Here is a 15,118-nt window from a genome sequence, read left to right on the forward strand (position 1 = left end):
GCATAGGTGGCTTATACTTGTAATCCTGGCTACTCAGGAAGCTGAGATCTGAGGCTTGCAGTTTGAAGCTATCCCAGGCAGCATGGTCCATGAGACTTTTATCTCCAATTAACCATCCAAAAGCCAGAAGTAGAGCTGTGACTCAAGTGTAAAGTGCTAGCCTTGAACAGAAAAGCCCAGGCTTTGAGTTCAAGCTCCAGGACCGGCACAAAAAAAAGAAAGAAAGAAAAAGAAAAAGTGGGAAAATCCCTTTCCAACTATTGCTCCTAGTTCGAGCACGGAATACAGAACTTAAAATCTTCAAAATGGCTAACACTTCCAGCAGTCCGTAGGGAATTTATGTGTAATGTAAAAGCTCTATGAAGTCACCGCATGGGCTCTCCAAGCTGAAGGCCTGGGTGAATGAATAAGCATGTCTGGGCTCTTTCCAGCAGCTCAGCCTCTGGGCCAAGTTTGTTGCTCTGTTGACAACCATTGGCAGAACAAGAGCTCGCTTCAGAGAAAACAGGGATTACTATTCTGCTGTGGCACTCTTCACTTGTGGAGCTCTTTCCATTTCATATGTAGCCTTCCATTCCACAAACATTGGTTTTGCATCCAGCAGACATGAGTGGAGGACCTGCCATGTGCCAGCTCTCCGCTGAATTATCTCACTTATGATGTACACTCACGGCTTCCTCTCCCTATATGACTATGTGCTTGGTGAATGGGTAGTTTAGCTCTGGGGGTAACATTCTAGCCAGCCAGTCTGCCTTCTCTTACCCTTACTTGTTGGGTGGGCTGGTTACTTTATTTCTCTGAGCATCTGATCAACTATAAGATGGTAATCTACGCTTCTTGCCCTGGAGCCTGGAGGCCAAAAAGGAATGCCTAAACAGGAAGTGTCAGTGAAACCGGAGTCAGACCATCTTGATGGGGCTGGTAGGATTTTGAGCCTTTCACATGTAGTTGTCTGCTCATTGTCTGCAGTTGTCTGGGGTTCAAGGAGTGGAAGTTGCCTAGGCGGCAGCTGCAATCCTGCATGCTTCCTGCTCTCTTCATGGCCTCCTCCCTCCTATTTGAAATGTTCTGTCCAGGTGGCTTTTCTAATGATTTTCCTGTGATTTTTTTCATGTGTTAAATCTATAGATCAACTTTAGAGAAGCGTTATCTCAATACTGTTGACCTTTCCACTCATGAAAATGTTATCTCTGCACATTTATTTAGGTCACTGATTTTCTCTAAGTTTCTTAATACATTTGGTCAAATGAGAAATTAGTATTCTACTACAGTGGCTACAGTGTTTAGCAGATGGCTGTATTATGGTTGAAAAATGTAGCTAGTTTATGCACCCATACTCTCTCTCTCTCTCTCTCTCTCTCTCTCTCTCTCGTGTGTGTGTGTGTGTGTGTGTGTGTGTGTGTGTGTTGGGTAGGGTTATGGGTAGAGTTAGGATTCAGTATAGGATTAGGATTAAATCAGGATTAGGGTTAGTGTTAGGGTTAAGGGTAAGATTATGTTTAGTGTTTGGGTTAGGTGTAGGAATAAGGCTAGAAATAGGGTTTTGGTTAGTAGTTAGGGTAGCGTTACTATTTGGGCTAGTGGTATGGTTTGGTTAAGGGTATGATAGATTTAGGGGTTAGAATTAGGATAGGAGAGGTTTGGGATAAGGTACAGTTTGGGTTAGGAATAGGGATAGGGCAGGGGTTAGTATTTTGTTTAGGGATAGGGTTTTGTTAAGGGTAGGGATAGAATGAGGGATTGGGGTACTAGAGGATTTGGGTTAGCAGTCAGGTTAGGGGTAAGGTTAGGGTTTGGGCATGGTTTTGGTTAGGGTCTGGGTTAGGGTTAAGGTTATTATTTCAATTAGGGTTGAGCTCCACCATGAGTAATTTTGTCATTTCTTATTTGTATGGACCGTCTTGGTTTTTCATTCTAGATTTCTAATGTGTGCATACCTTGTTGTATGCCTTTTTCTTCGGTGATTTGTCAGTGTCCAGAACTTCCCCCTCTTCTGTGTCCTCTCTAGGAGGAAAACAGGAACCTAAAGCAAAGGGGAGACCTCTGACACAGACCCTGAGCACTGGTTCTTTCCTTCCTCCAACTTCGTCCGAGCATCTTCCTCATGCGTGTTTTGTGTAAGCCTCAGCGTCCTCTATCACTTCCTCCCTGACCTCATTACCTCAACATTGTCTTTGACTGGGAGCTCTTTAACTCATGCTTTAAAAAAAAATTTTTTTTTTGGCGGGCGTGGGGCTTGAACTCTGGGCCTGGGCGCTGTCCCTGTGCTCTTCAGCTCAAGGCGAGCACTCTACTGCTTGAGCCACAGCACCACTTCTGTTTTTCTGGTGGTTTATTGGAGATAAGAGTCTCACAGACTTTCCTACCTGGGCTGGCTTTGAGCTGTGATCCTCAGATCTCAGCCTCCTGAGTAACTAGGATTACAGGCGTGAGCCACCAGCACCAGGCTAAAAAAAATTTTTTTTATAGATACTTAACCTTTCATGGAACCTGGCATACAGTTGGAGATAACTAGTTGTATATTGGGTGAATGTTGTTTTTCTAGGAAACTGACTCCCTAAAAGATGAAGATCCATGCTCACAGTAGGTTTCTGGGTTTTCAGGCCTTATTGACTTCTTGTCAACCCCATTTTTCTCCCTTGTTGCTCTGATTTTTTTTCCTCTGTCCATTCTGCAGCTGCGATAAATATCATAGTTGGTTAGGCTGCCATAGCCATCTCTGAGATGATGAGTACAAGAGAATGATGCCCTTATACCCTCTCCTGCCATCAAGAGAGTGAGAACTTTTCATCTATAAGGCCTGTGAACCCAGCTCCTCAGTCAGTATCAAATATGCACATCAAACACCGTTTAAATCCTTCCTGTAACCAGGTACTGGTGGCTTATGCTTGTAATCCTAGCTGCTCAGGGGTCTGAGATCTGAGGATCCTGGTTCAAAGCCAGCTGGGCAGACAAATCCATGAGACTCTTCACTTAATCAACAAAAAGCCAGAGCCAGGCTCTGGTAGTTAATACTTGTAATCCTAGCTACTGAGGAAGCTGAGATCTGAGGATTGAGGTTCAAAGCCAGCCCGGGCAAGAAAGTCCATGAGACTCTTCAACAAACCACCTGAAGGCTGGAAGTGGCACTGTGGCTCAAGTAGTAGAGCATTCACCTTGAGCTGAAGAGTGCAGGGACAGCGCCCAGGCCCAGAGTTCAAGCCAAATGACAAAAAAAAACAAAGAAGCCAGAAATAGAGATGTGGCTCAAGTGGTAGAGCTCTAGCCTTGAACGAAAAAGTTAAAGGAGAATGAGAGGCCCTGAGTTCAAGCCCTAGTATCAGCATCAAATAAAATAAGAAGGTAAATAAATCCTTTTTTTAGTTCTTTCATTGCCAACATATGTAAGAAGGTATATCATACCCTAGTTTTTATTGCGCTGTATCTGTGTCTCCTATTCTTAATAGTAATTACTGGGAATGTTTTTGTGTAATTTTTTTTAATCAGTCGTGGGTCTTGAACTCAAGGCCTGGGTACTGTCCCTGAGCTTTTTTGCTCAAGGCTAGAGCTTTTTACTATTTTGAGCTACAATTCCACTTTTGGTTCTCTAGTGGTTAATTGAAGATAACAGTCTCACAGACTTTCTTAACCCAGGCTAGTTTCAAACCATAATCCTCAGATCTCAGCCTCCTAAGTAGTTAGGATTACAGATTTGAGCCACCAATGCCTGGCTTGTCTAATGCTTGGTCTATAGTGATTGGATATGAAAAATACAGATTGTATTTACCTGGGCCTCAGCCTATAGACTGGATTAGAGTCGTAGTATGAAGCAAGAAGAACAAGGTTGATCTGATGGACTGGACACTAAAGGGGTTTTGTTGTCAATCAGAAATAGAGTCTCTACCAAATCCTTGCAAGATGGTTCCAGCTTCAAGTCTCTTGAAAACTGTGTCTGGAGTGAGTTATGCCTGACACTTAACCATTCTCTTCCTTGAGCTCAGTCACATCAGGAGATGTGGCAGTTGGAGTGGGCTCAAGGTTGTTGTAGGGGGAGGAATAACAGGCCCTGAGTTGTAGCTGAAAGGAACAGGGATGGCAGAGGAAGCAGGGAAGGAAGGGATCCAGGCACAGGAGCTTGTGTGAGGACAGGCTCAGAGATTTGTGTCTGCACATCCAGGCTTCCCCAGTCTGGGCTGGGGACTGTTGGGACTTTGTGGAAACTTTCTCCAGTGTTCAGTGAATTGGCCCCAGGAACACAAGGCAGAGAAGAAGTGTCTTCTATAAACATGGAGCACTGGAGACGGCTGTGGTCTTGTCTGATGCCCCCTGGTGTAGACCTGGGCAGGAATGCTGCTGACCCCTCACCCCCGCCCCCATCTTTTGTCCTTCAGGAGAAGATTGGCTGGCGGAAAGATGCGTTGCACCTTCTGGTGTTCACAACAGATGATGTGCCCCACATCGCACTGGATGGGAAACTAGGAGGCCTGGTGCAGCCCCACGATGGCCAGTGCCACTTGAATGAGGCCAATGAATACACTGCATCCAACCAGATGGTGAGGTCCTGGCTGGGCTGTGGTGACCCCTACATCTGGTCCATTCCACTGACACCTCTCTTGGCCCTCAGCACTCACTGACTTTTGGTTTCATTCTTGGGAATGAGCGTTCTTCATTATTCTGTCTTCTCCAGCTGGGTTTCCAGAACTCCTTGTTGACTTAGAACATTTCTCTCTCTCTCCCTCTCTTCTCCCTCTCCCTCTCCCCTTCTCCCTTTCTCCCTCTCTCCCACTCCCCTTCTCTCCCTCTGTCTATCTGTCACACACACACACACACACACACTCTCTCTCTGTCTCTCTCTCTGTCTCTCTCTCTGTCTCTCTCTTGTTACAGGCTAAGACTTCCTGACTCCCAGTAGTGGCTCCCTGAAGCAGTGACTCCTTTATATCAGGTGTGGATGGCAGGAGTGGGAGGCCCCAGGAACTTTTCACTCCTACTAGTCCATGACTGTGACCATTGAATTAAAAAAGAAAGACCAGTCCATGACCTCCTCTATACTTATCATCTAGCCTCACCAACTACCAAAGTCCTGCCACACTGACTCAACAAACTTTATCAGGAATATAGATCCTCTTCTGTCCCAAATTCATTCAGTATCTAGTCAAAGAGAAGTTCTCAATTTTCTTTACTGGAAAACCACATTGTCTCTAGCTTTCAACTCATCAAGCCAGGGGGGAGTCTGGAGGAAGGTCTCATGCTATTGGGCCTCAGCTGACTGTGACCCCCTGAACTAGTCAGTAGCCCTTAAAATCCTTAGGGACCCCAGAAAGCTGCCTCCCACCTCCTCTCTCCTTCCTTGCTCACAGTTCATGCCCCAATTTTCAGTCCAGGTTTCAGTCCAATTTTCAGCCTCCTTTTCCCATTCTGAGCCATGAACAGGAATAGGGGATAGAAACTGACAGCTGAAAACCATTGGTATAGGAAAAGGAGAATAGGATAAAAGCCATAGGAAAGAGGAGGGGTAACAGGTGCTGGATGACAGTAGTAGGATATGGTCGCCATTCTCCCTGAGCCCTCATTTCCCCATCCTTGCTGAATGGACAGACACGTAGACCAGAGGCCCCAGTATTCATTCCTCACTCTGGGGTGTCTGGTAAGCACTTGAGGGCCATTTCTGTGAGGGTCTTTCCACACAGTCCCTTAGTTCAGGAACTGCTAATGGAGTTTGGTTATTATTGAAGGGATCTACCAAGCCACCTAAGAGAAATCTTACCTTCTTCTTGGCAAGTACCGAGCAGGTGGGCATGTGTTAGAGCAGGTGCTAGTATCTCAATGTATTGGAAGTGTTACATCCTTGATATTTGCCTTGGCCCTAGGACTACCCATCCCTTGCCCTTCTTGGAGAGAAGTTGGCAGAGAATAACATCAATCTCATCTTTGCTGTGACAAAAAACCACTATATGCTCTACAAGGTATGCCTGGAGGAACAAAGGGAGGCTGGTGGAAGATTGTGGGGACCCTGTTGACTGGCCGCTAAGATAAATGGGAGGCTAGCTGGGTGGTGGGAGGTGAGGATTATTCACATCCCTGCTCTGGGTGGGAGAGTGAGATTGTACTGTCTGGTTATAGTAGAAAAGAACACTAAGAAAACTTAAATGTTCACATAGCTAACACATGGTATCTAATCTGGTTGTGAGAAAACCCTTGAAAGGCCTATGAATTCCCATTTCAGATGGTGAAATGAAAACACAGGGATACACTCTAATAGGGAAGGAAAAGTTTTAATGAAATACAAAGAAAGGAACTGAGGCATCTGGGCATTTGCACAGGGAATCCAAGATTCCAGGTTAATGTCTTGTTACAGAGGATGGGAAACCAGGGGTGGCTGGGGACAAGAGACCCCAAATAAAGAGCCAATGCCCTAAAGAATAGAAAGGTCTGTATGAGTCTGTTCCGTGTAACTTTTCACCCAGTGGACCAGCATCTTTGGTTCCCCTGTGAACGTGCTGTCTGGCAATCACAGGGCTCACAGAGCTAAGTGTGAAGCTTTACATTGCAAGTGTAGGGACTCTGTCCACCAAAGACAGAGTCTTTGTCTGACGTTTTCTGAGGTTCCTACCCAAGGTCATCATTGGTGAACTCACGTCCTCCTGAGTTCTTGATCCATTTGACCTGAGGAAAATGGAGACAAATTGGCTCTCTTCTCTTTGTTTGGTGGAACATGTTAGGCTAAAGCTCATCAAACATTTTGCAAACTACATTTTTAGAGAAACCAATTACACACGTCATGACGGGTTTCCAGAAATTTCATGAGGGCAGTCCTTCTTGGCTTTAGCCATCCATCTTCAAACCCATATGCCTCTGGCTTGGGAGGGGCCCAGGCAGGCCAGGCAGGCTGAGGACAGTGACTGCTTCTGGCCCTGTCTATAGCCTGGCTTAGAAGCTGCATTAATGGAGGGAGACAGGCTGTACTTCAAGGCTGCTTGCTTGTCCCAGGACTGCTTGGCAGTATCCAGAGGTCCTATCTCAAGAGGGGTATACAGAAGACCTCTGAGAAGGTAGTCCCTGCTCCTGGAGGACAGTCTGAGTTGTCCTGTAGCTGGATCTGGGATTACGTAGAATGATGTCTAGAAAATCACCCAGGGCAATGAGTGCACCTTAGAGGATGGACTGTGAGAAGATGTCCATTGCACACCCGAGGAGATGTGTTCCTTAGGGCTTTCCACGTGGGGACAAGTCTTGCCAACTGTACTCTCCCATTCACGAGGGCTGGGTGTTCCGGGGCCCGCTGCGACAGCTCTGCCTCATACCAGTTCTTCTCGCCTCTCCTGGAGCCATCTTCTCCCATGGGGTGCCACCCCAGAGGGTGGTACAATATAGTGCTGGCCCTTAGGCTTCTCATTCATAGACCACAGAGTTCGTTTTGGTAGAATGGAAGGCAACATGGACCAGTTTCTTACCTTTTTTTTTTTTTTTTCTTCAAGAATTTTACCGCTCTGATACCTGGAACCACAGTGGAGATTTTACATGGAGACTCCAAAAATATCATTCAACTGATTATCAATGCATACAGTGTAAGTCATTGGCTTTGTCACCTACTGCTTTCTCTTTCCTGCCCTCTTCCAGCGACGCTCTGGGTGCGATTGTAAGGTTGGGTAGGCAGAGAACTGGGTTTGTGGATTAGGCTGTTTTATCACCTTCACTTTGGGGAAACCCTAAAGCCTAGGGTGTGGTGAGCCCTGTACTCCATCTCTCTGAGTCTTTGTGTCTTAAGGGCAAAGAGATGGAGTGAGTGTAGGGAGGCAAGTTTGCCCCTCTCTCTCAGTTCCATATTTACCCCTATCTTCTGTTGTTGGTCAGCCCCTCCTCTCACGAATGCTGATACTCCTCATTTCTTTCTGGAATTTTCTGCTGAGAGAAACAAGTACCTTCTTTCTCCTTTCCTACTCTTTCTCCCCCACTTCCCCCAACCCGAAGATCCTCTGATCTTTAAATTCTCACCAGATCCAATGGCCACCTCAGAGCCCTACGCTCAGTGAGACAGAATTTCCAAATTAGCTTTTACTTCAGTGGTTTTCTGACTCTTCTGTAAGGAATTTGGTTTAGGTCTCAGCCATTATGCTTGGTTATAAGGGGGCCATCTGAGAAGGGGGTTTGGGTTTGAGACGTGTGTGTTTGAGGGGGTCAGGCCTGCCACGGTTGCCTTGTCCTGAGGGCTGCTTCCTCCATACTTACTGTAAGCCTCTTGGGGTTCAAGCTCTGGGCACTGAACTTAAAGGAATCAGTGAGAAAGCTGTCCTCCCACCCCCTGCCTAGTACTGTGTACCCCTCCTTCTGAGGAGCTCATAGCCCAGCATCCCCATAGAGTCAGAGGGGTTGAGGCAGGTTGCTGCCGCACCTGCTCTCACTGGCAGGGATGGCCATGCCATGTCTCCTGCTGAGTCAGGTCTTTGGGGAAGACATGGCTGAGGAGCGGTCTCATCTGGGCTATGCTGGGTCCTATGTGAGGAGGTCCTCGGCTTCCACAGGAGCCGTTTTCCAGCATGTCTATCCTCAGCCAGTTCCTGCTTCAGGCCCTGCCAGTCCTCTGTGGGAGACCCCAGGACCATTATGATAAAGAGTATAAAGGTATAATGACACCCAGCTCCACAGAGCTGGCTCGATGTATTTGCTAGAAATAGGGCAACTCTGCTCATTGGCATTCTGTGTGACCTGGTGGTCCTGTTTATCTGTGCTCATGTGTGGGACCAGTCTAAACCAAAGCCCAATGGGATCTCATAAATGCTTAGAAGTGGTCTTTCTCCGAGATTCATGGCCTTAGCCTTGAGCAGGAAATCCAAGGACTTTGGGGGTCAGGGAACAGGAGAAGAGTGATGAACTCTCTCTGCCATTGAGGAGTTGGGATCTAGGATGAGTGGAGAAAGTGATCTTTCACCAGGTGGGAGCTGTATTATGTTAAGAATCTGGGGTGAATCTCCTGAGAAATTGTGAGGCTCTAATACTAGTACTTGACTCTATAAGTCAAACTGGTTTCTGTAGAGAACATGTTAGGAAAGTAACTGTATGATTTATGAATGAGCATTGGGAACTATACCTTGAAAATATTTGCAGGATTATTAGGTCATTATCAACACTAAGTATTCAGATTTAGTGGGAAGAGGTTTATTTTTTAAAAAAGCCTTATTCAGGCTTGATGAATGTACAACAAAACATAAAGATTTAAATTGTAGCTGGCAGCAGTGGTTCAGACCTGTAATCCTAGCTGAGATTGGGAAGCTGAGATCTGAGGATCATGGTTCAAAGCCACCCCAGACAGGAAAATCCATGAGCTCGTATCTCCAATTAACCACCAAAAGCCAGAAATGAGGCTGTGGCTCAAATGATAAGAGTGCTAGCCTTGAGCAAAAAGGCTCAGCGACAGTGCCCTGTCCCTGAGTTCAAGTTCTTGGACTAGCATCATAAAAGAAAAAGAGGAGGAGGAGGAGGAGGAGGGAAGAAGAGGAAGAAGAAGAGGAGAAGAGAAGGGAAGCGGGGAGGGAAAAGAGAGGGGATAAGGAGGTGATAGATGATGATGATCTGAGCTCTGGGTTTCAAATTTCTTACACTTTTCCTGGCTTCAGGCCTACATGGGCCTCTGCTGAGCAAGGTGAGCTTTGCCAGCAGAAGTGGCCCTGGTTAACCTTCTACCTGCTACCTGGCCTGCATCCCTCACAGCTCTGCATTCCGATTACCTTCCAGTTAGAGTGGTTTCTTGGTAGATTTCCTATGAGTCATGCAACAAACACATGACTAAATGTGGGTGTTGATGTCTTACCTCCCTTGGAGTGCTGGCAGTGGAACCAGGAGAATATTCTGGAAAGATTTGTGGTTGGTTGGAGAATGTGTAACAGTTGAAATGGCTGTGGTATTTGGCGCAGCTGAGGAGGGAGCACATGGAAAGAGACTGTGTGACTTCAAATCTTGTATAATTTGTCTGTTCTCTATATATCCTTCATCATGTGGAATTGTTAACTTCCTGGACTTAGACTTTTTTTTTTTATTGCTGTGTCAGATTCTCCAGTTTGAGAACTTACCAAATTCTCCCAAGGGTGTCTGGCTGGGTGGAGCTTTACCCAGCGTAGGTACTAGTGAGAGATTTTTCTTTCAGGGCTCAGACTCAGGGGTCTGGGTCCACGCACACAGATGCTAGCATCTCCTTGCATTGACAAGGGGATGGAGGGCCCAGGCAGAAATCACAGGGGCCTCTTTTCAAAGTGGGAGGGAGCAGGATGAGCTGGAAGCCACTGGCTTTGCATATGGAAGGTGATGTCAGAGCCTGTGGTGTGTGCTCCCTCTGCAGAGCACATGTTTCTCTTTTGGGTGTTGCCATAAAGTCTGCTCCACAGCTGGCCCAACTTAGAGCAATTGCAGATGTGACCTAACCTGACCAGGGATGTAATAGAATAGCCTTTAAAAACGTCTAGCATTGTTGACATCGGGTCCTTTTCTTAGGATGGGGGGAGGGGTAAAAAAATAACATTTTCGGGGACAAATCAGGTAGGAATTTATTGGAATTTCAGAGTCATGCATAAATGTCTTCATGCATAAGAACTGATGTACCTTCCTCTGTTCTATCTTACATTTCATTCATTCAACAAGTATATCCTAAAGATCTAATGTGCTGTTAGCCATGGCAATAGAGCAGTGAACGAGCCAGCCTTGCCCTCCAGGAGCTTGTGGTCTTTTGGTCTTTTTGACTGACCATTATAGCCAGCATGCAACTTGGTGAAGTGCACTTTCTAAAGTCACAGCCCATTCTGAGGAAAGAAGTGCGTGCACACGTACAGTGATTATAGTGAGGCCTGGAGGGGAGGGAGAGGCCTGCTGCTTGTCCTGCCTGCTTGGGCAGCTGAGCTTTGATTTCTGCTCTCATGAGAAGTTTGAGCCAGGCGCTGGTGGTTCACACCTATAATCCTAGCTACTCAGGAGGCTGAAATCAGAGGGTTGTAGTTCAGGGCCAGCCTGGGCAGAAAAAAATCCATGAGACTCGTATCTTCAGTAAACTACTCAAAAAAAGCTGGAAATTGCACTGTGGTTCAAGTGGTGAAGAACCTCAGAGACAATGTCTGGGTCCTGAGTTCAAACCCCAGGACCAGCCCAATAAGTAAATTAATGAGACGTTTAAAGTGAATGAGCCTCATTTGTACTAGGTAGAGAGTTTATGATTCCAGAAACTCTGTGGGGAACAGAAATAACAGCACTAACTTCAGGTCAGAACAGGCTGGAGGTGGAATGTCAGACACTCTGAGTAGAGCATAGGATTCACTTTTTCTCCTATTATCATTAGCAATAGGTGGGATTGAATCCCCACCTCTACCCCAGTGCTCTTTCTCACCCAGCCATATCCTCTGTGAATGCTTCTCAGGTGGTGGCTTTGCCTGGTCCTCATGGGGAAGTATCATGCTCTCCCTCTTTTGTTCCTGGACAGTAGATCCTCATATTTCAAGTCACCATTCTCCATCTTTCACCTAACTCCAATCTACCTAACCCTTTTATGGCATATTGTCCTCTCCATCTTCTAATTTAAATAAATAAAATTTACCTCTTCTTTTAAAAATTGGCCTTCTACTATATCTCAGTCCATTAGCCTAATTTGTTAAAACTTATGTCCTTCTATGTATCTATTCCATCCACAAGAGCTTGTGCTAAGTCCTAGAGAGATATATGATAGCATCCACAATGCAGCCGGAAGACAGAGCTGAAAATAACTAATCACATTCAGTAGGAGAGTGCTGTGTGTGTGTGTGTCGAGTGACATTTCTGCGACCTTTGACCAGTTAAGGCTGGCATTTTCAAGAGGAAGCGGATATGAGGGATAGTATTTTTAGAGTTGATGAAGCACTTAGACAACTTGTTGCCGAGAGAGACCTTTTTTTTTTTGCAGAGAGTATTTTCAACAAGCTGTTAATTTGTTAGCGGAAAAAAAAAACACTGTGCATCCTTCATTTATGTTTAACACCAAATGCTCAGCAAAAAGAAAGAAAGAAAGAAAAAAGAGAGAAAAGAAAGCCTATGAAAGCAAGAGGCAAGTCAGCCTACTTTTCTGTTTTCTATAGCTAGGCTGTGGTGGGAATCTGAGCTTGAGTCCATGTGTCTCTCAGTATTTGTATCTCCAGTTGAACTGGAAGTCTAGCATAAACAGAGTTTAAATAATGTTGCAGTAAATATGACCCCCTAGGAAATAAGCCAATTACTTCATTTGGCCCCAGTCTTCAAATGAAGCATCAGCTTCCTTAGAAAATTTCAAGGGCATTTTGGAAAATTATTGTGAATTATTGAAAATGATTGTGAGACAGAGTCTTGTTGTATAGTCCAAGCTGACCTCAAGCTTATGATCCTCCGGATGTATTTCTGTTATAATCTTCTGGGACTACCATTGTACATGTGGTCCATTGGGACTCAAGGGTCTCTATAACTGTAAATAGAATAGTACATGTATAAGCCTTTGTGTCTGTCTTCCTTTGGGCAATGTGATGTTCATCACTGGCATTGCATAAAGTTGTATTGTGTTCATGGTTGTTGTAAGATGCTCAAATGTGCCAACACACTGTAATTTAATTTAAATCTGTCCCACTACTGATAGGCTTTTGGTTAGTTTCCAGTCTCTAGCTATTACAAACTATGATGGCCATAGCATCCTCGTCCATGTCTTTTGGTGTCATATACATTCCTGCTGCACATATCCTCAAGTGAGTGCCAGGTATAAAGTTAGCCTAAGCCTCAGAAGATACCATCTTGCTACAGGACTGGACCCACTTATACCCCAATTAGTAATTAAGAGTCCCTGGTCAAAGAGGGAACAATTTACACTTATCAAAAGGAGAGAAATGTACATAGCACCCGATTTGGAAGAAATAGCTATAGTGTCAAAGTTTGTAGAGACCATAAGCTTTATAGACAACGATACTGACAATGCACCTCGTGAAGGTTAAAAATGTGTTTGTGACTTTAACTGTCATCATCCCACAATACTGTAAAATTTGTGAAATTTATGTAATCACTTAATCTCAATTAAAAAATATTTTTAAAAAAGTCCCTGGTCTATTCAGAAGGTTGAGATCTGAGGATCATGGTTCAGTCAGCAGGACAGGAAAGTCAGTGAGATTTTTATCTCCAATTAACCAAAAGAAAACCAGAAGTGGTGTTGTGGCTCAAAGTGATAGAGCACTAACCTTGAGCACAAAAGCTCAGGGAGAACACCCAGATCCTGAGTTCAAGCCCTAAGACCAACAACAGCAACAACAAAAGAGTCCCTGGTGCTCTGTATCCTTTCCAATACATGGCATTCTCTCCTCCCCCTCTCTTTCTCTCTCTTTCCTTCTCTCTCCCTCTCTCACCTTCTCTCTCTCCCTTTCCTCCCTCTCTCTCTCTCCCTCTCTTTCTCCCTCTCTCTCACCTTCTCTCTCCCTTTCTTCTCTCTCTCTCTCTTCCTTCTTTCCCCCCTCTCCCCCTCTCCCTCTCCTTGTTCCAGTGGATCATTTTGACTTTGTTTTTGTTTCATTCAATGTTTTGAGAACATAGTCCACATGTAGTTTTCACATAACGTAGTTTCAAATTGTGAATGTGTACCTCACCTGATAGGGGTCAGGCTTACATGTAAAGAGTAATGGGGTTTTTCCTGGAAAGATGAGCTACTGAACTGGCCTTGCAGGATGTTAAGAAGTCAGAGGGGAGAGAGAAGAGCCGCTGAACAAAGGAATGTTGTCCTGTTTTTCCCCCTCATATTTGGGGTATGCAAGGATGTGGGGGGGAGGGGAGTGTGGCCATGGCTGTGGGTGTTGATAGAAATGAGAAGCAGAGATAGTAGGAGAAAAACAAAGGAGGCAGTAACAATGTTTGACAAGAAATGCACTCATTAGCTTACTCACATAACTGTAACCTCTCTGTACAGCATCTTTACAATAAAAAAAATGAGAAGCAGAAGGCAGAGCAAAACCCCTTGAAGAAGCAGAATGTGTAATTTTAGCAGATACACCCTTTCAGCCTGTCTGAGCCTATAGAGATCTTGAGCCAGGTCTGCCAAAATGGTATGTGGGAGGAGAGAGGAGAGGAAGATGGAGAAGCAGCAGGGGACCATACCCCTGGCTCTTCCTTGGCTTATGCCTTCTGAGTTAGAAGCCACATGAATATCAGAAGACAATATGGGGTATACCTCAGCTGTCGTCTTTTTTTGGGGGGGGGAGGTCCGGTCTTGGGGCCTGAACTCTGGGCCTGGCCGCTGTCCCTCAGCTCTTCAGCTCAAGGCTAATGCTCTACCACTTGAGCCACAGTGCCACTTCCTGCTTTTTTCTTTTTGCTTATGTGGTGCTAAGGAATCAAACCCAGGGCTTCATGCATGCAAGGCAAGCGCTCTACCACTGAACCACCTTCCCAGCCCCTCAGCTGTAGTCTTTACTGATTGATTTGGGCTTCATTTTCCCCCTCTGTTCAGAGTATCCGGTCTAAAGTGGAGCTGTCTGTCTGGGACCAGCCAGAAGACCTTAATCTCTTCTTCACTGCTACCTGCCAAGATGGTGTATCCTACCCAGGCCAGAGGAAATGTGAGGGTCTGAAGATTGGAGACACGGTAAGTACTTGAACCCAATTTATGTAAGTTCTTATTAGCATTGGTCATCACACAGGGTGATACCTGTGATCCTAGCTACTGAGGAAGCTGATATCTGAGGATAGTGATTTGAGGACTGAGTAGACAAGTCAGAGAAACTCCTATCTTCAAAAGGCCAGACTGGAGAAGATCTGACTGAAGTGGTAGAGTGCTGGCAGTAAGCAACCAATCTGAACTAGAGCACAAATTGAATTCCAACTGTGAAACCATAAAAAAATAAAAAAGAACTAGGTACTGGTAACCCATACCTGTAACACTAGCTACTCAGGGGACTGAGATCTGAGGATCTACGGTCAAAGCCAGCCTGGGCAGAGAAATCTTACCTCCAGTTAACCAGCAAAAAGCCAGAAGTAGAGTTGTGGCTTAAGTGGTAGAACAACCACCTTAAGCATATAAAAACAAGAGATAGCCAGGTGCCAGTGGCTCATGCTTATAATCTAGCTACTCAGGAGGCTGAGATCTGAGTATCCTGGTTCAAAGCCAGCCTGGGCAGGAAAGTCC

At 45.4% G+C, this 15,118-nt stretch overlaps 1 protein-coding gene across 1 annotated transcript in view; it reads left to right on the forward strand.

Moving 5' to 3' along the window:
* LOC105987905 (integrin beta-5-like) overlaps nt 1-15,118 on the forward strand; it is a 75,662-nt gene that overhangs the window by 45,476 nt on the left and 15,068 nt on the right. Inside the window, exons 5-8 of the mRNA XM_013019324.1 lie at nt 4,371-4,532; nt 5,850-5,945; nt 7,458-7,547; nt 14,444-14,578. Coding sequence (XP_012874778.1) covers nt 4,371-4,532; nt 5,850-5,945; nt 7,458-7,547; nt 14,444-14,578 — 483 coding nt within the window. The remainder of the gene's footprint in view (nt 1-4,370; nt 4,533-5,849; nt 5,946-7,457; nt 7,548-14,443; nt 14,579-15,118) is intronic.

This window comes from Dipodomys ordii, unplaced genomic scaffold (assembly GCF_000151885.1).
Source record: "Dipodomys ordii isolate 6190 unplaced genomic scaffold, Dord_2.0 Scaffold45, whole genome shotgun sequence".
NCBI lineage: Eukaryota > Metazoa > Chordata > Mammalia > Rodentia > Heteromyidae > Dipodomys > Dipodomys ordii.